Below are 27,318 nucleotides of genomic sequence, written 5' to 3'. Positions count from 1 at the left end.
TACAATATAATACTTTTTTTTTTTTAACATTTTGTATTGCGTCCTTTTTTTGTGTGTGTGTTGCTGTGGCTGATCGTTCAGGTTTAGAACTCCAGGGACTGCTCCTATGGTCAGTCTTTCTCCAGCAGCCTCTGTTCCCCTTAAACATCAAGGGGTACCAAGAAGGGCCAGGGGATCGATTGGTAAGTGTGGGAGCTGCTCCACGGAAGGGCAGTGTGTTTGTATTACAAAATTAAGAGATCCTTCATTATGTCTGCTCAAGCCCAGGAGCTCACCCCTTTTTATATTCTTAGGTTCTATAAAAACGCGTGTATCCCTAAAGGGACAAAAAAAAGGTAATACTACTAACAATCCCATAGGGGAAAGTTTCTGCAGCAGATGTGGGGAAGATGGGCAGTCTCAAGGAGCAGGTGGTGCCCCCTATCTGCAAAAGTCCTCGTGCACAGCCTCACGCTGGGGTTTCCTCTTCTTGCCATTGCCCTGGTGGTGAGGCTTGTTGCTTTGGTGGGTCTTGCAGCTGGAGGTGGCATTCAAGTGTCCTGTGCTGTCCTGTCCCTGAACACTTCTACTAGAGGCACGAAACTGCCTGGTTCCCGTCTGCAAAAACAAACATTTATTTCAAGTAATTACTACAAACCAACATATGTTCTACTTACTCCTTCTATTACTTTTCCTCAAGGAAATTCACCCATGTGACCAACTAAACAGATAGCAGAGGACTGCACAGATTAGCAAAGGAGTGCACTACACGATTAAAAATGATTTAAAAAATTAATTAATTAATTAATTAATTAATTAATATCAAGCAAAAAGCTCGATTGTTTAACAAATACAAAAATGCACTATGCAAGATATACCATAAAAATATAGTACTGTATGCCCCATTTGTGCCTGAAGTGTCTCACCTTGCCCTTGTTGATGTTGCCTGCTTGGTTGCTAAAGGAATGGCTCTGTGTTCTGTGTGTGGGTACACTCCCCGAGTTCTCTCTGTGTGAACTGGAGCCCCGCCCACCCAGCTGCTTCAATGTCTTACAGGGGGTTCCATCAGAGTCCTGGGAAGAACCAATTATCTGTCAGAGAAATGCACACCTCAGCAATCCAATCAGATTACTGCATTCATGTGTCTCTACGGCAGCAGTGTAGCCTGTTGGGGTACTCAGTGTACTGTTACTTTGGTGAGCATTTATGCAAATCATAAATCATCAACTTTCAGACTGAATATCATTGTTTTGTACATGATGCTACATTGTCTCTGCAGCTGTCAGATTTGATGACTAAACATCAGAGCACAGGTGAGGCAGGCAGGTGCCACTGTGCCTCATGGCAGTAGGGGCAGTACTCACAGCATCACTGGAGCTGGAGGCCGTGGAGGAGGGTGAGGAAGGTGAAGAGGTAGAGGATGAGGAGGAGGGCGAGGAAGGGGGTGGGGATGAGGAGTTGGAAGAGCGCTTGCTGTGGGGCACCGGAGGCAGCACCACCACTTCTTCAGACAGGTTGTTGTTGCACTTGTCCAACTGCTGTGGCTCCACCAGCAAGGTCACGTCATTCCCTGTGCAAAATAAAAGCAGAGAGGGAGTAGCAGAGAGTAACAGATGATCAGCTTTTTATTGTAAGTGATCATAAAACTTTTCATAATCATTTCCTCCATATCACCATTTCAAAAATCATACCATTAAAGGCTGCATCCTTTTGGGCCTGGGCCCCCCAGTGTTTCGTGATCCAGTCCCTGTACTCTGCCACTTCCTGTGTTACCCGGATAATCCTTCCCAATATACTGTCAACAGAGTAGGGGTTTGATTACCATCAAAAAGCACAGTGCTGCTCGGCGTAGTGATGATGCAAACTACCCACAATCAGACAACCAGTTCTTACCTCTCTGACTCATTATTGGGGTAGTACTTGGCAATGGGGGACACGGCATGGCTGAGCACAACGTAAGCATAGTCGAAAGCCTGTTTCACCTGCATGGCACCATAAGAGCTGCGGCCAACGTCATTGCCTGCAAAGACAGGAATGTGTACGCTAGGACATCATTAAAAAGCTTCTACAAAATTACAGTGGAACCTTCTTAAGAGCAGATTGTGATAACCCACTTCTGTGCAACAGTACGATCATCAGCAATCTGTGCAAGTACAGTAGCGTCACCCGCTCAGTCTGTGGTTTCACCCGACTACTGGTGTACCATTTGGTTTCACAATACCGTATTTGATGCACAGTTGTACTTATCCTGTTTCTAAAATATAGTGTATCTGGGCAGGGATGAGTCTGGAAGTGGTCTTGCCTGGCTGCAGAGGGTCCTCGATGTAGAGCATTGATGGTCGGTAGCCATCCAGCATGCTCTTCTGCACCTCATCTTTGGCCACATAGCAGCCACCGTCCTTTATCCTGATGCCAGTCTTCAGGTAATTGAAGTGTCTTCCATAGAGCTCAAAGAATTCTATCAGAAGAACACCAATGTTTGCGTTGGGACTGCTGGCGTCTTCCCTGTAGTGCAACTAGAACACACAAAGGACTGACTGGCATCTAGTTTCAAATAATCGTTATGTGTCATGGCTCATTCCTATCAAAGCAGCACAACAATAGCTGGTAAGAAAAGATATAAAAATTAAACAGGTAAAAGTGGAATTAATACTATTATAAAAGCTAAAGTGCTAAAATAATATACTAGAGTAGAATAAAGAATTCTATCTATATGTATTTCAGTAGACCACATCACTGATGGCAGCTGGTTTGGTACAAAATGTGACCATTGAGAATTAGAGCTCACCTGCAAGAAGCTGACCGCCATGAGGAAGAGGCTATAGGAACCAATCCCTCCTGTAAACACCTCATTCAGATCCCTTTGTAACAAGAACTGCTTCAGCACCAGCACCAGGTAGGGAAGCACAGGGTATTTCTAAGGAAGGTCAGAAAGGCAAGGCTTGATTAGCAGTGTGGAAAATGTTTCAGAGCCCCGGTGTAACAGGCAGTAATGTATCTGTTACACTACATCCTTGATGGAGCTTCATGAGTTACTGTGCATCTATTCAAACATCCACATCTGTATGAATTCCTACAGAATATTCCATTTAGACATAGCGATTATCAAGGATTTGCTCTTTTTACTTTGTGTGTAAAGATGCTATGAACGCAAATCTTAACAGAATATCTGCAGCAAAGCACAAAAGATTCTAAATATGTCCCCTCAGAAAAATCATCTACAGCTGAGTTGAGGGAGATTACATACTACATCATGTGCCATTCCTCAAACAATTCATGCTGTCTTCCAGGTTGCACGAGTATGTTTCTCCTCACCTTTTTGAACTCTTTGATGAGCACAGCTGCTTTTACACCATTATGTACATTGAAGCTGATGTCCACTTTGACTTCTGTGTAGGAATCTGTCAGCTTGATGATAGGCACCTGAGAACAAAAGCAAAATTACTCAACAAAAAATCAAAACATTACTGGAAAAAAGGCTGGGGACGACTCGGCAATCGTGACCAACACTTTCCCATTCCCGTTTTTATTTTGCCAGGAGACACGCAGTTCCCCTCTTACATACCGTGGCCTTATCCAGCACCTTGACGGAGTTCTCGTCAGCCACATTCTGCTTCCGAAGAGCTTCTTCCAAAGTCCACAGGGGCAGATTGTCCCATTTTCCAAACACAACCAGATCAATATCACTAAAAACAGAGTGCAGAAATTAGTTCTCTGTCACACTGTATTTCTGGCCTTAACATTCACAGTGGCATGACTCTGTGGTACAATTGTAGAAGACCAGGATCAGCTAAGATCGGGACTGGACTCCTTAATCAGTAAAAACACAGGTGCCAAACAACTGCAAATACATAGAACTTCAAGTGTTCTCTGTGCAATTCCTATTGAACAGACAATTTGCTCAAGCTTGTGTAAAAGAGGTACCAAGATAAGATACAGAAAGTGCAATACCCATTCATTTCACGAGAAGAATCACAAACTCAATGATTCAAAAGGCTCACCTGGTTGGTAAATAGAGGCCAGTGCTGAAACTCCCAAATATCTGAACCTGAAAAAATATAAACATAACTGACTTAAGTTGGCACCTGAGCACCAATGGCAGTCATAATTACAAACAATAATAAAAAAACACATATTTATGCTGCACAAATCAGACAACATATACTCATTAAAACGGAAATGCTGGCTTGCATCAACGTCACTTTTCTTATTTTTCATAACCATCACTGAAGTGAAATGCTGCCTTCTAGAGGCCAATTACTAGTACTAATGATAACAGAGCAGAACACACAATTGATAAGAAGAAGGACAGCAACGGTGAAACACACTTTAAACAGGTTTGAAATGATGAGATACACAACACACTGATATTGTACTGATTTCATACAGAGTCCTACACTGACACGTGGTCTCCAAATGTTGAAGAGGCAGGATTATAAGCGTGCAGCAAAGATGGATGGGCGTTGTCTTTTTCAGCCAATGAAAAGGCCGTACAGAACATTCCCTACTTGAGGGAAGGACAACTCCTAAACAGAACCCCACATTTTGCCAGATTATTTAACTTTCACATGGGAAGAAAATACATCTCATCTAGCCATGTTTTCACCCCTGTGAAACACTCTAACAACACCCAAATTGAAGTGTACTCAAGAGCCAAGAGGTTTGCACACAACTTTAACATTGTGGGAAAGTGATCATATCGGAATGGGGATGTAGTACTTCCATACGTACACCAAAACCATGTTTCCTTAATTTTCATTAACATTTAACATTAATATTTTATCATTCTTAGCTAAAGTTCTGGCATGCACCAGTTTGGTGCTGTTCTGAAGTTCAGTGTCCCTCTTCCCCCTGCAGTGGGTATGCCAATAAGGGTGTGCAGAAGCACACAAATTATGTGGTGTCTTTTCCCAGTCTCAAGGGGTGGGTGGTCACTGCTGGCCAGTTAAGTGTTAGAAGGAGGGGACATCTAATTCAAGTGTGTAATATTTCAATATTTTGTCAGTTGGTGCCTTGTGTTCTATCAGAGCAGGTCTGCTTTGCCATTCCACAAAGCTGCGCTATTTTCTTTTGCTCCAATAAGTTGCCTCCACTGTTAAAAAAAACCTTAGGCAACTTTACTGTTTTCAGCAACCCCTACAACCTACAATTTGCCTGTAACAACAGAGAATGATCTGCGATGGCAATTCCCCGGCCCCGACTCTTTCTTTCAAGTCCGAACTGAAACAAAGTTCAGAGGCCACGCACACCGCAAAATTCACAGACAGCTGTCTACAGTAGGTCAATCGACCAATTTCTCATTGTAATATATTGCATGACAGTAGCATTGTAGCAGTATAGTTAGTTCTATTTATTGTCATGCATAATTGCTAAGCAGATGAAATGTAATATCAATGTTATATGTTGGACAATTTTTAGATTGACAGCAAGCTAGTAATGGTAATGCCATTCCTGACCTGGGAAACGCCTGTGTGCGCAGTGGATCTGCGTCTCCAGCTGCTGAGAGTGAGGCAGTACGATAGCAAGCCTTCATGGAAAGGCCTACTAAGGCCAGCTCCAGCTGGTGGTAGGAATCAATGAACCAATTCAGAATGAGCCGAAGGAGATTTACCCAGTGGGTGATACTGGATTACAGAGACTGAGTTAATGGACCCAGCTGTGTTAGCCAGCTATTGCAAGGGACACGGATTTGGGATAGGAGAGAGTCTGCTGCAGCTCAATCCATCAGACTGGAAGAGCTATAGTATTACAACAAGGAGTTTAACAACCTTAACGCTTAATGTCATTACAGTGCTCTCCTTTACTGCTGAAGAGAATGACAGAGACAGGGGAACCAGAAAGTTTGAATAAGTCCAAAAGCCAACAGGGTTTCTCAGATTGACATGGTGAATCATAGAGAAAAGCAGCATCAGAAGCATTTCATCTTAATTTCATGTGTTGAAATTTATGTCAGCGTAATAGAAACACACCACAAAGCTCTTCTCCCAATTTTGGGAAAGCTAGTTATGAAAATTGCTCACTAGCTAGCCAGCAACTCTGGCACACACTTCAATACATATTATTTCCTGAAGGCAGCTGTTTTCTGTGTCCATTTCCTTGGACACGGAATCTCAATTTATGATCAAGCCCGCATTTTTCCTATGACAAGAATGGCATAATGATAAAAAGAAGGAAAGGGAAACGGTTCCACATTTCTCCAGGCAGCAAGAAAACCAGGAGCAGAATGGACTGGTGAGTTTGCGTTGGACTCACTGATGTACTAAGTGCTTCTGCTGTAAGTCGGAAGGGAAGATACCACATGGTGATGAACATGTGATCATCAGGTTTACTCTCCAAAGAAGTAAACCTATTAACCTGCTTAGCTCTGTGCTATCTTGAAAAATACAGAGACAAAGTTGGCCTGGGGAATGAGCTTTACTATGTAGGAGACCAGATTACAAGATAATCAAGGCTAGCTACATATATAACAGACACAATGAAATGTTTACACTAACCACAGCTCTGCAGCTGCAACTACAATGTTAAACTACATGCATGTCACTCCTAAAAACTACACTGTCTATGCTTCCTAGCCTACAGACTATTATTTTACAAATACTGTAGTTAAAAGAAAAGGATACCCTTTTGTAGTTTTGGCGAAGAACATGTCAACATATCTCAAAGACCACAAACAGTAGATGTTTCAACATAACGAAAGACTTATCTTTAGGTAGAATCATTGACATAACATCATATCAGTATTTTATTTCCTATATACTTCATCCTGTCATTTCAAACCTGGTTGAAAATGGCTATCCTTTCACATTACAGACAGCACACAGTTTGTTTACAAATGAAAGGAACAGTAAAACGTGTCCTCACGACTGTGGTTCTGACGTTTTGAAACTGATATAATCATGGGTCTAGAACCTACTGATTACACTTTAATCAGCTGGTGTCATATTACAGTCCTGACAGCTTTCAAGCCATTTTCAAGGGGTGACAGAGTCCGTGACAGTGTCAGAGGAAGCCTGTGTGGAACTGGCTGATGTGTGAAGTTGACTGCTGCACCAGGTGCTTAGCATAAGGCGTGTTGCTTCAGTCTTGGCCCCTGTAAGAGTTCTCAGGGGTGGAGGTACACAAGCAGCTCCCTCATCAGCAAGCTGGCTCAAAATCGACGGGAATAATGACACCTGGAAAATGGTCTTACACAGGAACACTTGATTATGTGCCAAAAACATAATGAAACAAAGATAAGACCACTACTCGGTAAACTGTGGGAACTCTGTAAGGTTGAGTTTTGCCAAAGGACTGTGTGTGGGCTCTAGAGACCTATTCACATTAAACCTGAACCTGAAGACAAAATGGGTAGTTAATATGCCACCGGTAAAAGGTCCATCAGTCTCTTTCACATATCCAAATTAATGTATGATCAGCCCATAGGTACGTGTACCTGCAGGGAAAAATGGAGAATAAAGCAAGTACGTATCTTGTGTCCCATAGGGGGAGAGGGATTGAAGGGGGAGAGGGATTGAGCCACTGTAAATACCCACTGAGTGGGTGTGGCCTCAGTGGTGGTGGGACCTCGGTGAGTATCCAGTGTGTGGGCAGGACCCCTGTGTGAATCCATTTTGTGGGTGTGGCCTCATTGTGTATCTATTCACATGATTGATCGAGTATTCCCCGTGTGGGTGTGGCCCCCAGTGCATATCCCCTGCGTGGGTGTGGAGACAAGGACACTTACGTCAGCGCTGGGCCACAGCTCCTTGATAACCCTCTCGATCCGTTCCACCACCTCCATCCTCATTCTCTCCTCCTCCGGCCGTGGGGACATGTACTCATAGAAGTCATTGATCTCCTCATGCAGTCTGAAAACAGGCACAGGCAATGTAGTGAGGGAGGCTTCTGGCAACATACAAAAAAGTGAAGCAGAGAGGCAGCGGCAGGTCAGCTACAGAAGCAGGTAATGGGAGCCGATGGATTTACAAAGAGGAACTATTACAGAGGAACTGTTTGGTCTCTGGGTCAAAAGAAGGTTGTCAATTTGACACCTTACTTCCTTGCTCAATTTATTATATGACTTTTCTGTCTGGACTCACAGATCCATCAGTGCACACACCTCTGCACTGCAAGCCCAGGCTTCGCTGAGAGCAGAGGCATGAAATCCAACACTCTGTTCATGCTTGGAAAATTCAATAAACAGAACATCATGTACACTGGGGTGGTGTCGGATTGTAGACTCCAAGTGAACTCCTATACTCTATAGGAAATTATCAGCCACTAGACTTCAGTCTAATGCACATATATTGTAATTTAAGAGCAAAAAATAACAACCAAGAGGTAGCATCCACAAGCATGATAATGCCTAAACGTGCAAAGTTTCAAATCTTAAGCAGGCAAACAGGGACTCAACTGCACATTTCAAACAAATGTCATTCTATACCACCAGCATACACATTTACTCATAATATGGCATTTTTTAACTCCCAGAGTAGCATGGACATTTCAGCAAATGAATGCAAGCTGCAGTCCATGCACACAAACCTTTCCTTGTGGTTGGATAATAGCTCTGCATTGCAGAAACAGTGTCAGTATGAATGGCATCTATGTACAGCGAAGTTATTGGGAAAATCTTTTTTTTTAGCCCTCCTCATAAGTTACATATTACATATAATTAAATTCTCTGTGTCAACAGGAAAACATCATCTTATGTGTAAACACGTCCTATTTATACACCAATTACAGAAAACACACATGTTGGCCTGAGAAGAATGTTTCCTTTCAAACCAGAAAAACAGCTGGTTTACATTGATAAATACATATTGTTCATTTGCACCATTTGCTAGACACTATACGTGAAAGTAAGAAAGCAATGAATCCTTGAAATGAATCACAGTTTAATTATTATTCAAACATTTTTTTCATATAATAATTTAAGTTTTGCATGATTTAAATAAAACACTTGAGGAGAGCTTGTGATATAAATTTGAAGGATATGTTCTGGTCTGCATGGGTGGAAGTATAAAATGTACTGGTGGAGCAACACAAGCCATTAACAGGGGCTCTGCATTTGAGGGAGACTGGTCTATCCCAGAGGGCGGCATGTAACTGTCATTCATGGGTATGAGAAGCACAGTGTCCTTAATGATTTTCTGGTGCTGAAGGGGAATCTGCAATCATACTCCTCTTCTGAACGACTATTCATTCAACTTCACACCAAGCCATTTCTCCCCCCCCCCCCCCCCAAACGTGACCAGCAAGTAAAAATATCAGAGGTAATTTTCTTTTAAGCCATTGCTATATAGTGTACACCTTGTTTCTTTTGAATTACACCTTAAACACTATTCTCCACTATGGATTCATCCAGGTGTATTTTGCTCAATTTGTACTGCCAAACCACTGTAGTACCAGTTGTGACAATGCATAGATTACCCTTTAAGGAAGGGTACAGTCATTCATCAAAGCCTAAGATGGCAAACATGCCTTTTCTTTGTTGAACCACGTCAGCTTATTTGACTAGTTAAATTCATTTCAGCATAATTTTATCATAAATTTGGCATTCACATGACACCCAAATAGGTGTCATATGATCTCATTAAGGAAGCATTTGACCTTTCAGCTACAACATATCCAGGCAGATGACCACAGAGTGTTTTTGATGAAGTGAGTCTCTACACATACTGTAAAACATTCACATCCATCTTCCTTAATATTCCATATCCTTGGCACTTCTGCTTGGCAGAAAGACAAGAAATCCTATTACACCTCAACAAAATCTAAGTATAGTGGTTGAAGGGGAACTGCCAGCCCGTGTTTTGAAACAAGGCTGTGTTTCTATACTCAGGCTCTGTGCAAGAGGAATATACCCAACATTTAGCCACAGTCTCATAATCAAGCCAAATAGGTCACTAGTGGACTGTAAGGCACCACTGGACTTACTTATTCATTTAGTGACTCACTACCCTTGACACATCACACACACACACACCTCCTTGACAGATCACACACACCCTATTTAAAAAGCCTGGCAAAGAAATCTCCTTGCTGCTCTTGTACCGGTGACTTTACACCACCTAAATACGTGAACAGTGGCAGATTGTAAGTCTTCATCTGACATGCAGTTTGGGCCACTCTAGTTCTTTTTGGAAGCAGGTTAGTGAGCTGAGTGGAAGCCATCAATTAGCAACATCCCTGCTTGTAATAAGACATGAACCACCTCAATGTGCTACGCATTTGGGGTGCTATTCTATAGCATGTCCATACTGACAACACTAGCTACATCCGCTAACCTTGACTTGTCAGGTTCAGCACACGGCTTTGTTCCACATTCTACTGGCACAATCTGGGGGTGAGCAATAACAACAGAATGGGGTGGAAACAGTAGGTCAAAGACCAGTGGAAATGAAGCAACAGCTATTGTTTTCACTGAGTAAAGGTGGAGCAGCTAATTTCACACGTAGACAGAGGAGACCTGGTGTCCGATAAGATCTCTACTGGGCCACTCAATCAGCAACAAGAGTGATGCTAGGGGCGAAACTGGAGAAAGAATCAAAACTAACCATCCTGACTGTCTGAGCAGTTTAAACAGAAGTAAAGGGGATTACATATACACTAAAGGAAGTGCTCACTATGACCTGTTCTGAAATTAATTGAAGTTAGTCTCATTCTACATTTAACACCAACCTTCTTCCTCATTACTGAACACACATGTCTGCCTGTTGAGACATAAGATGACAGGGGACAAGTGAATTAGTAAAAAAAAAAACCCAGCCAATACTGACCACCTAGTCTGAGATAATGACAGAATCAGTTGGGCCTTCTTACTATGAAGAGTTTGTTAATGGGTTTACCCTAAGTGAACATTTTGTACCAGGAAGTTCCTATTTGTCCAGTTCCTATCTGGTGGACAGCAGGCCAGCTGAGGAGCTGAAAGACACACCACCGCACACACTTTCAGACTGACCACACATGGCCATCCAATCCTGACCAAGATCACCAGCAGGGTTCTGCAAATAAAGTATGAGTCCGATGGCATGCATTCAGCTCCACTTCCCCCGTCAGGAAATGGAGAAAGCACAGCGTGTGCCATTTCAAGCAGTATGTCTTCATACGAAAACACCAGAAAATAACAGTGGTAAGATTCTCAAAGCCTGTTGTTAAACAGCTACTAAGAATGTCAGAAAAAAAAAAAACTACCTGGAACAGCTTTCACTAGTTTTCTCAAATGCGTGATCAGGCATTAAGGCTGGATAGGAGTTCAAGGGGAGGTTTAAAGAGATCTGACGTGAGGGTCTGTATCCAGTCCATTTTACATAACTAGCTGTGCAGTGCACGTTCACATCGTTGCAACCCTAGCGTAGCTAATTTTGCGGGACTGCCGTGCAAAGGGCGCATGCTGTGGGGCTCAGAAGCATAACAGCAGCAGTCAAGTGCAAGCCTCTATCCACATGACTATGGGACACAAGCACATTCCAGCTCCAGAGCAGGCTCTGCCTGAGCTTGCCCCTGCAGCAGCACACATCCATCATGGGTGCATATGGGCACGCATTCAACTTCAGTCAAACCGGAAGCATGACAAAATGCAGCTGCACCGCCCCTTTCTAAGTGCCAGAGGAGTTAGCTAACAACTACATTACTGCCTACCTGTGTTACATTTTGTTCCAAGTAACCTCTCCTGGGTTTTGAATGATCTCTTTCGCAGAGAGAGAGCAACATAACTGGATAACACTTTGCTGAGGTCACATCATGTGACAACTGCCCAAAATGGCAGGACGCTCTTGAACCACAACTTCAAGCACAACCAGGATCTCTGGCACACAGTTCAGAGTCAGAACACACTACACGTGGAGACTGACAAGAAGATACTGAACTGAACTATCATCCTCCACAGAACTGATCATCAGATTAAATGACAGACCCTATTAACAGCCTCTTTTTGAGATAATTTATTACATTTTTAAAGCCACACTTGACTTGTGAACCACACTTTTTCCCTGCAGTATTAAACTAGGGCCCCTTACTAAAACTGCAGTGGTTACCAGCGCTAAGGTGAATATTACCTAGCTCTTTCACATGGCCACATGGACATCCAGCTGTGTGAAGCACCTTGAGACAAGATCACATGATTAATGACTTCAGCTGCCTTTGTGCTGATGTGACACTAAAGCGGGCAAAAGGCCAGTGGCATGATGGTGCACACAGGCTCTGCAGTGGCAGTCTGACAGCGTTTATCACGCCCATTCACTGCAACAGGGACTGCAACACTGCTAGGGAGGGGCCAGCAGAGCACATGCACGTGGGTCTGAGCGCTCCCACACTCAGAAACACACGACACTCAAAACACATATACACAAACAGAAATGCACACACAAACACACACTCGCTTACGCAGACACACACACGTTCTCTCATACACACAGTAGCACACACACAAAACAAAGACAAGCTCACTTACACACACACACTCATAGTTCTCTCACATGCATACACACACATGCATATACATAGAAGCACACACTTACATACACACACACGGTGGCTACTCAGGAGCACAGGAAGGAGAGGGGAATGCCCTAGCAGTGCCCTGGAGATGCCTTCCTGCACCATCAAGCAGGGGCTGTCCTGCCTCTCTGACACTGCAGATACACTGTAGGGAACTGACAGAGGACAGACTTATTACCTTCCCCATATTATTCCTCTGCACATTATTATCACTTTCATTTCAGGGTTTGTGCCTACGCTCTGACAGTGAAATGGTGTTGCCAGCAGTTTCATTTCAGGGATTAGACTTCAACAAATGACCTGCAACACTGAATAGCCTTGCTACAGAGGGAACCTTTTACAGTGAAAGACCTGCTGCACCTCCAGTTCCTGACAAAACAGGAAAAATCTGTCCCCTGTATCATATTACCTATACATAACTGAAGCCAAGTAATGCTGAAGCCCTTGACATGTCTGGTGAGATTATCTCCCTACTTATAGAATATGAAAATTATCCAATATCCTGCGAACATATTACATTAAGGTTTACATATAAACCTTTTTTCTCACAGAATCAGCTAATATGCAAAATAAAGGAGAAAAACTGGTTTCCCTGTGAGCAGCAAGGTATTTGAAAATTAAATAAGCAACATTTCTGTTCATGCAAAGCTGCCTTACGGGGGCTTTAAGGAGTGGGAGTGCCATAAAGATCTCTTCATATCAAAGGCCAAGGGAGCAACTGCAAAGTCAGCTACTTGAAGTTGTCGTTGCAGTGGTAAAACAGCACTTATCAAACACTGAGATATACCACCAGTGCAAAGGTATGCATCCGTTGGCGATCTGAGTTCACCATCAGCAATATGCATACAGAAAGAGCTCAGAATGGTAGGCTAATTGAAGCATGCTTAGAGGTAGGTATACATGTTTGGAGGAAGTGCCTGGAGATTGTTTTTCAATATGCCAACTCCTGCATAGAAAAACAGTCAAGAGTAGACTGCACTGCACAGCATGGGGTACGGGCATCACGCTATAAATATTGCAGAGGAATCAGGGACAGAAATAACTGGGTTTCCAAGTCTCAGAGCAGTGCCCAAAACAGCGGCACCGTCAGACACATCGTCCAAATGCCTGAGCCCAGCGATGTCAAACAGGCCTTTTCTCAGTCTGTAACCCCACCACCCCCACCCCCCAAAATATCTCCCTCCTAACTCATCAGTGGTTCCAGTCAGCAACAGGCATCAGACTGTATTTACTCACACTTCCAGCACCCTCAGAAACACTCAGTCATTAATATGTACAGAAATACAGCTGGTTATTATTGACATGCACAGAACTGAAGAAAAACACTACAGCCACGAGTCTGCGGACCCCTGTGCCCTGTAACAGTGCCGTCAGCACATTCATTAAAAATACATCGCAGAGCTCCCTGTTCCACTTTCTGGACAATTTCCACTCAGTTTGTAGAATAGCAAAAAGCTTGAAGACCAACTCCAGCCGGCATGTTCACAATAATGGTCTGCAAAGGGGATGACTGATGTATTCCCACTGTAGCAGGAAAGTTTCACAGTTCCAGTTATGTGCAGCAGCGATCTCCCTCTCCCAAATGAATCTCCCTCTCCTTCTCTCTCCCTCACAAAGACTGCAGTCAAAGCCTTGTGTTTAGTGCAGCAGTAAAATCTCCCAGAATCCCCCATTGCTCAGAAACACCTAAAGCCAATGGGCAGCCCTGGCTGCAGACACTACCCTCCTCATCTTCTTAAGCAACAGCAGGGCTTTCTCCCAGCACTCCCCCGAAATCCACAAAAGCAAAGAGGGGAGATCTGACAATCAAACAGTGCTCACTTACAGTCACTCATATAAACTCCCGGCACACAGTGCAGACACTGAGCTAATGTGTTTCTTCCTGCTATCATTAAAAAAAAAAAATAAAGGGAACATATTTGAGGTCAAAGACGGATGCTGAATGAAAAGTGCCTGGCTCCACAAGTGGAAAGCGGCAGGGTCTTCTGTATGTTGCGTGCTTCTCGCTCACCATTTGCTCACAGCAACCTTGTGCTCTTCACACAAAAATCACAAAGACTGACAATTCCCTACAGTCATACAGTTTACAGCCAGCAACTGCAGAACCAGAAGACCTCCTGTGCCTGCTGGCACCTGCCGCGGCACACCGCCCCAGTACTGCTCCAAACACATATAAATCCAACAACAGAGGGCAACCAGTGCAGCAACACAGAATGTTCAGGACACTCGTGCGAGAGTGAACGGGCAGCGTGGTACATCTGTCAACAAGCACATCTGTTCAGTAGAGCAAGGAATAGGGGACAATTACAACACATTCTGTCTGTGAAATGACAGCGATGAGCTACATCTGAATTTAATTAAGTTCACTTCATCTACCCGAAAGGGACTGGCATAACAATTATAGACACAACTCCTTAAGAACTGTCAGAACACTACAATGAATCACTGCATGCATGTCCTGACATGGGACTGCCAGGAATGTGAACATACAAAAAAGACTCTTTTTTTTCAGTGGGAAACATTATGGAGACAGTCAACTCCTGTACAAAAAAACAACATCCTCAGTAAGAATTATACAGTTAGGCTGAACACTGATTGATGTGTTTCACTGTTGAACACAACAGGACACTCCTGTGCCACTCCTGCGCCTGTGTCAGATCTCAGGGTTTATCATTAAATGAATTTATTAGCTAAGGAGTAATGCCCCACTAATAGTTTTACACAGAATTGATACCTGTGTGCTGAACACTCAGAAGCCTATGGACACGAATGCTCGGTTCTGAATTGTTGCTCAGATCTGATTTTTTTCTCTTTCTTTTCACATTCATTTTTCAAAGTGGTCCATATCCGGAATCTGTCTGAACGGATCTCCATCCTGAAATATCGCACATGCGCATAAAAACAACAGAAGATATCACAGCTGTCTATTCATGCAGAATTATGACAACAGCAACCTGTTGTGTGTAGAGTGATGCAAAAGTCACTTGAGCCTAGTAAAACACACTTAATACCAATTTAAATATCCACACACAGATCGCATGCAGGTTGCATGGCTAGACATCGATTTATGTCCACACATTCAGATCATTCAGGCCCAGATTGGAACTGAAAAGATGTGTTTTTTTCTGTTCACACTGTTCTAAAAACATCCTAACTGGGTCACATAAGGGGGAAAATTCGGAATTGGGCCACTTTTTAGCTGCAGTCTGAACGTAGCCTAAAACTTTCCCATGATGGTCTTGGGGTTAGAGCCTCTGGCGGGGAATAGGAAGCCGCACTAGACTTTAAGAACTCTACTATTCCAATTTTTAGAGTTATTCCAAACTATCCTAAAACATATGCACTAATCAATCTTTTTGTATCCTCAGACATTTCCAAAATCATACCAGGAACAGGACGCAGGGAGCGGGCCCCACTCTGCTATTTTGCTGATTTTACAGGCACTCTAATTTGCTCAGCTACGCTAGGACTAGCGCAAACCCAATGTGTAACTACTGCGGAGAGAGAGAGTAGAGAGAATAACTGTTAGCTATTTCCCAGAGCGAACTTCGTTAGGAAGTAGGCCTATTACATAGTTTTTAGTAAAACAGCTCTTCAATTTCATCTAATTGTCGCCAAAGGGCCTGAAGTATGCTGTGGAGGGCTACACCCACAACATGAAATTATCAAAAGAAATGAGCACAGACATAACAAGGACTGAGATGACTGCTGGGTAGCAATCACACTACATTTGTTAACTTTAGCAGTAGCCTAGTCAAATTTAATACTAGGACATTTACAGAGAAGTTAATGTTTGTACATTATAAGGAAAAGGCTAACGTTAAATGGTGGTATCAATACAGCAAGTAGTTAACTAGCTACCAACCAAGTAGCCAGCCATGATCTAAGCATGTGCAAAAATTGGCATGAATTGTCTTTGTCAATGAATGATTACACTAAGTAAGTACAATTCAGTAGCGATTCCTGTCAAATCTCTCTATGACAACTGACAAATGACAACTGAACGGTATTTCTCTTAATGACACAATCGAGTTGCTCTGAGTTGAAGTAACATTATCCATATTGACCTTGAATGTGACAAGATCGCTGGCTGCCCCAGCGATCCCTACACCAGGTTACGTATGACGAAAGCACGTTAGTGCAAACCCACTTGGAACCCAAACAGATTGCACTGCAGTGCCTGCAGTTTGAAAAAAATTGCCTTAACCTGAGAGTCTATCAGTGCGATCTGGGCGATTTTCAGCCAGACTGAAATCGCCCGAAAGGGACGGTACTCCATGGAACAAGACTTAATGCTGATTGGACGATGACATTCAGAGGCAGGACAAACTGCCTAGAACAGTCATACCTAGCATAACACTGTGCTAGAATGTGATAGAAAAATTCCCTCCCCTTCCCTTCCCCCTTTGGTGGTGCGTCACCCGACCGCCCTAAGGAACAAACCGCACCTGGTCCAATTGAAAAACAATACAATTTTCGACAAGGAGAGATAGTAGAACGCAGCTATACTAGCGAAATAACCATGTAATATCCTGGTAGATTTCATCACAGTCCCACGATGGTATCGAGGTATTTTGTAATCACGATATCGCGAAATTCGATATATTGTTACATCCCTGCTTACTAATATTGTAAACTTTTTATAAACAATTGCACATAAATAGAAAAACAAATACATTTTTGTTTACAACAATGTTTTCCTTAAATTGAGCAAACATAATGTTAGATAGTCTTTCGTTATGTTGCCTGGGTTAAGCCCACTGGCAGCAGAAAGCTAAGGTAACCAGTTAACTAATGGTGTCTATCTTAGTCAATATTAGTTGGCTATCAGTTCAACATTTAATTCCGATTTGGGTTATGAAGATCTATTTAATATCATTGTTAATGAGAGATACATTAGAGTTAACCGCAACGATAGCCGGGCGGCCATCAGCTTCAGAGGCTTTCGCCTCTTTTTCCAAATTTGGTGAGCCAAAATCGCATTCTCTTTCTTGCTTGACAGCAACATTTTGATCAAATCGTCATGGCTGCTCACTGACTCCCATTTTTTTCTTTCCTGACAGGAGTTAGTAACAGAAAATAACAGATTGGAATATCACTTTTAAGAAGCAAACATTTTCGGATTTTCAGACTTGTGCAAAGGCCTGGCCGATTATCGGATCCGATTTTCAGCATTTTTACGATTATCGGAATTTTTTTTTATCCGATTGCCGATAAAATAAATTAATTTAAAAATGCGCTACTTTGGCTCCGATGCAGCTGCCTCTCTCTGTCTGTAGTCACCACTCTGTGGTCTTGAGCAATGTCAATATCCCACCCACAGCACTATCTGATTGGTTACACGTCACGAGTAATAGCCTATCACCACTGAAGGCTACTGTGCCACAGACGGGCACAGTGGAACGCATTTGCAGACTGGAGCAGCTCTGGCGAGTGAGCAGAGCTGTGTTTCGAAGGTAAGGCAGCAGATATTGCTGAAGTTGCAATAAACATCACAATTCTCTACGCTGAATTTGCAAAAACACCACAATCTTATGATCCATTTCTATGATGACAAGCATACCCAGTTTCCCAGTTACACTGAAAATGCCCAAATAATGCTCATTGTTGCAGCTATATACAGTTAACTCTAATGAGATAATAGTTTATTTATGTAGTGATAGCTGTATCTTTGAGTAATGTTGGTGCCAGTGCAACTGGAACTTATTTTAGCTACCATTTTGCGAAGGTAACATTACTTGCCCATATGAGTTGGTATTTTTACATGTTATAGGTAGTCGATGGTCATAATAATGTAAGCTAATGTTGAGTCTAGTTGAGCTAACTTGAATGCGATAGCGAACGTCAACAAGTTCATTTGTTGATCCATAATTTAGCCAGCTGACTGGCTGAGCACGCTGAGCAACTCTGCTTTCTGCACCACAGTCTAGTGCTGCTGAATTGGAACTACTAATTGAGACAAATTTTTACTAGTTTTACTAGTTTTATTTATATTTACTTTATTTACTTTATAAAACTTAGGGGAGCTATTTTGCTTATTTATTTATTAAAAATTTCAGTTAACTTTATAAGAAATGCTGCTGGGAGCTCCTAGCACTATTTGTTTTAAGATAATGTTGAAAAGTTGTCTTTTAATTAAACGTATGCTTAAAGGCATTTCAACAAAGCTTTCTGTTGGAGTTTGTGTTATTCTAAATTTTGACAACAAGATTTCTCAATTACTCAATTACAATTGAGTCTCCTCAATTACTAATAATCGGTATCGGCCCCGAAAAAACTGTATCAGTCGACCCCTAGCCGCTACGTCACTATATACAACCGGAGCACTAGGTAGTTTATGCTGTTTGTGTTACTGGGACTTGCACGACAGCATTTTGGGATTCATCTATTCACCGTTGGTTCCATGAGGCCAGGCTTTGGACTACTGATGCCGTGCTATCATATTAAAATAAAAATAAACTGTACAACCACCGCTGTGGCTCCGATGGCTGTGGAACCCAGAAGACAGAGCTAATTTTCAAGGAGATCCCCAGGGTTGGTAGGTTCACCTTTTGCTTCTTTGGATTATTTTTTGGATTGGTTTCCTTTTTCCACACACTCGCAAAATGCACACAGGTTACACTAGCTAAACTAGCTTTAACTTTTTGATCCTTTTATTTTCAGCCAGGGAAAACTTTATTGTGACAGTACTTATGCCACAATTGTAAAAGTCATCAAACTACGCATTCTCTGCTCTTTACTTTAGCATTTCCTCATGTGGCCCCGAAAGGGAATCTTCCACATTCTACTCTCCGCAGCTTTTGCAGCATAACATAAATATAACGTAGCCTACCGGCCTCATGCCATAAAATAGTATCTGTCCTAAAAAAAAAAAAAAGGCAGACGGGGGCTGGCAGAGCTGCAGTGCAGAACAGGGAATGTCACATTGACACTATAGGATTTTGTAAATGCAAATATAGAAAGAGCAGCCTCTGTTCTATTCAGTCACTATCCTATTTGCATTGCCTTAACTTTCACATCCTTCCAGGAATCCCAGCATGAAAGCTTTACATTAAAGGGACAAGAGGGGGAACACTCCACTCTATATGACTGACTTCATCAGGGCGAATCAAAGGTGAGGCCCGGGGGGGCAGGGGCTGATTTCTGCCATAGTCCTCCAAGCAATCCTGCAATGCCATATCCACACATATACAGATTTCCAGTTAAAGCATGCATCCTGTCACCTGCACCTAAGACATGAACATGCACTCACCACTCACTTCCTCCTCTTCCTTTGCCCATGTTCCATAGCCAATGCACACTGAGGCTGCACATGGCCTCTTTTCTTAACAGTTCTCTTTAACTGGAGCCTCATGACAACATTACAGAGAAATACAACTGGACAGAGAAAACAAATTTCCAGCAAAACTGACTGATATTTTGCATGATTACTGTCAATATATAACTGAAATCGGAAATGCACTGAAATGAGAAAATATATAAAGAATCTACAGTCTGTGTCTACATGCTGGTACTAACTGTAATCTCATAACAATCCAAACCTCTGCATGCTACCATGCGGAAATCTGTTTGACAGGGCAGAAGAAAAAAGACTCTCAAAGACAGCACTGTGAGGACTACTGTTGCTTACAGCTGTAAAAGGCATGGCAGCGCCAAGCAAGGATTAGGTCACTTTCAGACACTATCAGGCGATCTGAGGATTTTTTTTTCTTACAGCCACTCAAAATGACCACAGACAACAAAAATCCAAACATACACTGTCAGTGAAACACAATCATGACTGTTTCATGTAGACACAGAGTGAGTACAAGCATAGATATCACATCAGTGGAGTATTCAATCACAGGTTTGGACAAAGATGTCATGGTTCTCACTGTGGCAAGCTGCTTTGCTGTCCTTTGCAGCAAACACAATGAAATGACAGGTTTAAAAAGAGGAAGAGTCCAACATAAACATCAGGATTATCAATCCCCAAATCCTTAAACCTTATGCCCCCATTCAAGGTGCAGGTCACATGGCATGCAAGGTCAACACAGAGGAGTGGAACAGAATCAACAAAGAATAGACAACAAAATGGCCAAATATTCATAATTTTTCTGCTATCTTTTTCATGCAAAATAAACTCTCTCCCCAAGAGCTTTGTTTCAAAGGAGCCATTACTATAAACTATTTATAGAACAACAATTTCAGTCTAACAGTGAGTGAATATTTAATTGCAAATGGTGTTCCTATTGCTACTGTTTGTCTGTCTCACTTGTTGTCAGTGAGGATCACCCATCACTGTATAGACATTCCAGTCGATGGGGTTACTCCCATTTCTTCTCAGCAAAAAAGGACTCCACGCCCATAGGGCAGTACTTGCATTCATACAGCTGTGGACTGGGGACATGACAGAATTCTCGCACACAAGGTCTCATGTGAACCAGCGTAATGGGGCGTGACTATATTAACCAAAAAAGAGATGCATTATATTTCCACACAAGGCGACCAGGCTTACACTACTGCGGTCTATCAGTAGAACAGCTGTCGTGGAGCTCTCTGTGGCTGAAAAGGGGCTGGCTGGCTGCTGGTGACTTCACAAAGGCAAAGATCGGGTTACACTACAGGAGGGGCCGGGTTTGTTTTGGAGAGTGGAGCTGGGACTTGCTCAGCGTGCACTGCATGTAAACATCTGCTATAAGAGGAGGGGCCCTCCAGGCTTGACTGTGCACTATTGGAACCCCTTACACCCTCTTTCCAAACACAGTCCTCACACTCTGGGGCATACATACCCACTGCTGGAATCAGTTTTACGCCACTTTGGCTCATTCATTGCTTTTCTCTATACCGTATTCCTCAAGGTCCACACTGCATGCAGGCATAACTGTAAAATTGCACACCTATCCCATGACTACTGCATGGATGAATCATTCCGTGCATGTCAGATTCAGAGTTAAATGCATTTAAATGCAAATTTCTTTATGTATTCATGCAATCTAGGAGTGAAAAGGTTTAGCACAGCCAGAGATAAGAACTGCAGATGTCCTCACATGCTTTCCAAATGTCAAACTGCACTGAATACAACTATGTGGAAATTATTCAAACAGTAAACAAACAGTCTAAATGTCTAATTATTATTTTTTTGTACGTTTTACAGACACTTTTACAGACTACTACTTCAGCTCAGAAAATCTGCACATGTGTAGAATCTGTAGCTGTTTGACTGATTAACATTAAGCCCGTGAATTGCATTACTAAAATGCATCTAGGGCAGCCAACACTCGTGTCCAGCAACTGAACGGAGGTGTCCTTTAAAAAGAATTTTATGTCATGTCTCAAATATGATCCAGGCCGTGTAGTAAAGGCTTGAGTATTAGCCTAATCACAAAGGAATGCACTTGTACAAACACTGCACTTCAATATTACTATAAATGAGGATCCGCCTGTGTCTTGCTGCTCTGGGCTCTGAGGAGCTGCTATGCCTATCAGCTTCTGGAAAAACTCCACACCTCCAAAGCGCAAACATTACTCCACCCCCCTTGCATTCTGACTACAGAGTAAAATAACTGGTTGAGAAGGTATTAAACTTAACTGCTCAAATTAAGAACATCATTCATTGAAGGTAGTCTAGGTACTGATTATGACTAGGGGGAAATGAAATGTCGTTTTCAGCAAAATATTAGGTGAGCACAATCAAGAGAACTTCTACCACTGTCTGGCATTCATCGCTTAATTTCATTAAAACAGACCGTCGGAGTTCTGTAAAACTAAGAAACCACGCAGAATATCTACCTTAGTATAACAATAACATCGGATTTGGCCTACGTTATTTTTGTAAAAATAATGCTCATTTGACCTTTGGGATCCTCTGGAGAAAAAAAAATCAGATGTACACCTTGTGCCCTCATAAAACACTTTGAGTAAAATATGAAACTAGCTTCATTATGAATAAAAAGGGCCTTTCCTTACTTGTCAAAAGGTCCCGAGTAGCGCTATTCATATGCTCCACAATGAGTCAGAGAATAAGTCAATCCCATCGCAATACCCATGAGGCAGTGGAGATATTTCTAGAAAAAATAGTTCGTGGAATATTTCTGGCTATGTAATTTCATATGTAAAACGAAGTGTCCACGAATCGCGACTAACAGAAAGACTAAGCCACACGAGACTGTGCGTGCTTCTTTATTTTTTAAAGCTGTAAGTTGCGCAATTCATTCAAAACTCATCTTGACTTTCGAGGCAGGCTTACAATTTCACAATATTCCAATAGGAAAGGCGTGCTAACTTATTAACTACATCTGTTCACCGTGATAGGAAACACAGTTATGCACGAGTTATAGATCAAAGTTATACACGAAAATTTAATGTCACACAATTAAAGCCATGCCTTCACTGCTTGGTGCTCTAGACATGAAGCGCTTGATTAGCAAGCTACACAGTATTACTTGCCCATACATAACTCTGCCTAGTGAGTGTAGTGATGTGATACATTTGCGGGCTAATGATAGTATTAGCCTATGCAATTACATTTAAATTAGCTACAAATGCTTGTTAATTTGTCCGTCGCGGCACTAACTGCCTAGTTTACTGCAATATAGTCGGGTAACTACACACTGTGTGGCTAAATATATGTATCTTCATTACCAACAGGCTTAGCGACTTACCCCAAAATCCCTTCAGAGTAGTTCCTCGTTTTCCAAGGCGTACCCGTGTAGCCACCACCGCACCCGACCCCATCGGTCCCTGAGCTGTTTAGCAGAAGGCTACTGTTGAACCCAAAAGTGCTCGCCTTGTTATCCCTTTTCCTTTTGTTGCGATGTCCGACGTCCGAGCCACCTCTCCAGACACCAACGATCCCAACACCACCCACTAACCCCCTTCCACCACCACCGCCGCCGCCCCTCCCCGATGCCCGGTTGTTGTGGTTGTTATTGGTCTCCAAAGGTATAAAGTCCCGTTGCTCCACTATTTCACTTTCGGCTCTTGAGTTAGACATTCCCTGATTCCTCGCCTCGCTGGTGCCTCCGTGCAGAGACCCGTTCTTGACCGCGTTCACGTTTCCCGTTCCCTCGTTGCTGTTTAATTTAGGACTCTGGCTTGCCGTGCTAGAGCCAGTGCTGTAATTGCTGTTAAAGTACAGATTCCCCAGACCTTGTGTCGTTTCCCAAATCTGCATCCACTGGCTGTTAGCAGGTCCGAGTTGTTCTGGCTGAAACCAGGCGATTCTCGGATCCATCAAACGAAACTGCACACTGCCTCTCGACCAAGGCTCAGTTCGTGGCTATGCGTGTTTAGCTACTAGCTAGCTACTAGTTAGCTAGCTAGCTTTGCTGAACTGCTTTGCGTTTTTCCAAAGGTATCCAATTCAGTTACCATTAGACGTGATTTAAATAAATCACGAAAACAGAAATGAAAAGGTAACAGAACCGAAGTTCACTTTCAAGGAATCCAAGAGAAGAAAACGTGTGCCCGTTAACTGTCGCTTCGAGTCTGACCCTGCTCTTTGCTGGGTCCCTCAATGGCGGACCATGCAGTGTCACAGCGCATACTCGCACGGAATGAGAAGGTGCGGGGGGCTGAACTAGGCGGGGAAAGCCGAGGTGTTACGCAACAGAGAACAGCATTTTTTTATGTTACATAACAATAAGCAATTGATAAATTCCTGTCCGTTTTGAAAATATGGAGTGCACAAATCACTATACTAATTTTCCCATATCTGGCCCTACTAGTATTGACTCTTTTTTTTTACATTATTCCACCTTAAATACCATATTGTACTTTCTAGCAAATCATAATGTATCACAGGACCTGTATTTAAATATGATTGCACCTAGGCCCAAGTGATTTTATGTACTTGTGACAGGTGTGAACACAGTATTTTTCATGCGATCTCACCTGTTAATCACACTTTGAAACAAACAGGGCACAAAAATGGCAAATCCTGACCCTTCTCCATATTAGAAATTATAGGTAATTATATCAACATTTATCAAGTGCTTTATCTAACATGTAAAAAGCAAAAGTGTGTTCATGTATATTATAACCTTTGCTGAATAAAAAGAATTGTTTTGAATGCACAGTGTTTTTTATGATGTTGTGGGCATAGACCCTCTCTGAGGACTACCACTCCTATTCCGGTTGTTTTAAATCCTGGGAGTCAATCTAGACCCTTTCCTGTCCTTGTCTCAACATATTTCTTTCTGTGCTGAATTTACAGAAGTTGACCCTTTACATTGCACACATTCCATCCAACACGTGACCCAGACTGGTCATTTCTCACCTTGATTACTGCGATTCTTCAATGACTGTCCTTCCTCTTCATTTCCTCTTCAGATAACAGCATTGTGCTGCTCAGACTGTCTGACTTCACTTTTTGCAGACTGCTGCATAGTGTGGTCACCTCCGCTAACTTCCAATTCCCTAGCATGGAGCTAACACAACAAAGCTGGATAGTCATTCAGCTCGTCTTTATTTTCAGACTGTTTTTTGTTATTTTGTATATTTTTGTTATACCTGAAATGATCGTTCATTGGGAGGCCATCTCTTTCATTCATTCATTAATTCATTCATTCTTCTGTATCTTAATATCATTCTTTCACTTCCCTCACGGGAAATCAGAGCTGGACAGTCTCTTTGTTATATTTCATTGACTCAGTGGGGGTACATCTCTCTCAAAAAACACTCTTATTTCCCGCTGTCCTTCATGTTATCCTCACCTCACTGTACAATATAATTTACAATATAAACCTACGTTTGGCACGATAACCCTCACAGATATAGACTCCATACACTAGCCATTATCGACAAAGATGAGGAAATTGTGGTGATATGGTCAATTCAGTTATAATCCATTACATAATTTAGAGACCACTGAAATAATTCAGTGACAGCCTTAGCCTTAGCTTTATTGGAATACATTTTATCTGCTGAATTGTCTGAAAAACATGTCAAGGTTTGTCTTAACCAGGTGAACTGCTGTTTAATAATGACAACTTTATTATAATAAAAATACGAATGCTTTCATATATGAAGAGCAGCATTGGCCATCCAATGGGGAGGGGGAGTAAGTCCTAGCCTACCCTGTGGACAGTATGCTGTAAGGAATATTTGTCTGCTGGACAGACTAGATATCCTCTCTAATCCACTATCAATGACCACAGGTACTGTATGTGTCTTTTTGAGGCTGGTTAGTTTCTCCAGACATTAGATGAATCTCCTCAAGTGTAACATGATGGCGTCAGCACACACAGCCGTTCCGCTCTGCACTTACCCTTCCTTTCTTTATGCAACTGTAGGCCAGAAAGGACACATTCAGAGTCACAAGATAGCAGTGTCAAGCTGACAGTTTAAATCAGGGATTTTCAAATCAGGGTAAAATGACTCATTGATGGGTACTATGAGAGGTATTTGTATGGTGATTATTAAATGAGAGAATGCGTAGATCTTTCTGATATCTTGAGTTTTACACTGTGCATGTAATGTTTTTGAGAAATATTCTTAATTCCTTTCTTCATTTGCTGTATTTATGAAAAAATCTGGCGCAGTTACTTCACAGTCCAGTTCTCACCATGATACAACTGGGTGTCTTTCAGACAAACAGAGCACTAAGAGAGTACTATAACCTGGCAAAGAAATTATTGAGACGACCAGTGTATGTACAGCCTGCTACTGGTATTTTTCTGTTTAAGAGGTATCAGCAGCAGCAGCAGAATTTGTGAAGTCTAACATGGTTCTTTGTAGTAGTAACATACTGTCTGTGGCCTGTGTATTTATGTATGTATGCACATACCTGCATATGTGAAGGAGTACGTGCATGTGTGGTGGTCTGCTGTGAAATGTGAGAGTGAGAGTGCCCGCAGAGCTTTGATTCTGGCCTGTTCCTTATCAGGCTGTGGGGTGCTGTAAGTGGTGCCTAGGCTGACCTGTGTTTTTACTCTAGTACTGACCTTGTCACACTGTGTTGATACTTCACACTGCACATCAGATACTGGTGGCTCCTGCACAAACACAATAGGAGCCTTCCAGGAGCCAGAGAGAGCTGAGAAATAAAGTGCTCGTTTGGCACTAATTAAATAAGTTGTGTGCAGTTAATTAGGAATTATTGATAATTGTTCTCTGAGGGAAGACTTGCAAAATGCCTCTGGAGTGATGAACTGTAGATCAATCACCCTTCCTCTGCAAAATGATTTTGAAAGCCTGAACTGTGTGATACCAATTCACGTAGTGCTGATGACAGTTTCAAGGATGTTCTCCTGATTGGGAATTTCTCACTAGTAAATCTAGCAGCCTAGTAAATCACGTTACACAAATTCATGCTTTATTCATGGTGGATGAAGACCAGGTGGAACAGATACTTAACCAGTGCTTGTAGAGCAGTTTTTCCCAGAGACACAATTGCAGACAGTATGCTGTAGAGACAGGTGAGCACCTGGTTCTGCACCCACTGTATCCTTAGAAAGGAAGACCTCTATTGCAGTGACTCATAAAAAACAAATGCAAAGTAGTATAAGCTCTAACAGACATTATGTGAGCTATCGCACCTATCGCATATCAGTGAAGTTTTTATACGGAATTGCCTAAAGAAGTGAGAACTAGACCAGGTGAAATGATTTCTGATGTACTGGTTTTGGTTCATGTGTACAATAAAAGGGCAAAGCCTACATTGTTTAAAATAGTGATTATTGTGTCATTGATTTCTTGCAGCTCTGCATAATGTTTAGCAACATATCAGAGGCCTTTTCTAACATAAAACAATGTTTATCAGTAATAAATCATGAAATCATGAAATAGTGGAATTTAAAGTATCAGGACTGGAATGTATCGGTGACAGAAAGCCCCCTCATCACACTGCTCTCAGCACCTTGTCATTCGTCTGGTGCC

General features: G+C 42.3%; 1 protein-coding gene across 2 annotated transcripts; it reads right to left on the bottom strand.

Annotated features, from left to right (window-relative positions):
• Positions 1-23,938, bottom strand: LOC118781858 (terminal nucleotidyltransferase 4B-like). Of its 2 annotated transcripts, none has more exons than XM_036534978.1 (12): positions 23,103-23,938; positions 7,703-7,826; positions 3,981-4,027; positions 3,545-3,665; positions 3,295-3,402; positions 2,768-2,896; positions 2,282-2,495; positions 1,873-1,999; positions 1,671-1,774; positions 1,344-1,549; positions 906-1,070; positions 1-597 (listed from the first exon to the last, which is right to left on the bottom strand). In XM_036534978.1, exons 1-12 carry the CDS (start codon positions 23,672-23,674, stop codon positions 421-423), a joined length of 2,094 nt encoding a protein of 697 aa, XP_036390871.1. In that variant the 5' UTR covers positions 23,675-23,938; the 3' UTR covers positions 1-420. The 2 variants fall into 2 exon arrangements, with proteins under 2 accessions (XP_036390871.1, XP_036390872.1); XM_036534979.1 differs by having other exon boundaries at positions 906-1,052.
• Between the last annotated feature and the right edge of the window lie 3,380 nt (positions 23,939-27,318).

Source organism: Megalops cyprinoides, chromosome 8 (genome assembly GCF_013368585.1).
Source record: "Megalops cyprinoides isolate fMegCyp1 chromosome 8, fMegCyp1.pri, whole genome shotgun sequence".
Taxonomy (NCBI): Eukaryota; Metazoa; Chordata; class Actinopteri; order Elopiformes; family Megalopidae; genus Megalops; species Megalops cyprinoides.
The sequence above is the reverse complement of the archived record's forward strand: the minus strand, read 5'-3'. Positions and strand labels throughout refer to the sequence as shown.

Excerpts from the sequence above, each read along its gene's own strand:
- LOC118781858 (XM_036534978.1), bottom strand. The coding sequence starts at position 23,674 with ATGGATCCGAGAATCGCCTGGTTTCAGCCAGAACAACTCGGACCTGCT. Across the intron at positions 4,028-7,702 it reads AGCTGTGGCCCAGCGCTGAC|GTTCAGATATTTGGGAGTTT; the intron begins GTAAGTGTCCTT and ends ATATTTTTTCAG. Across the intron at positions 3,403-3,544 it reads AGGTGCTGGATAAGGCCACG|GTGCCTATCATCAAGCTGAC; the intron begins GTATGTAAGAGG and ends TTTTGTTCTCAG.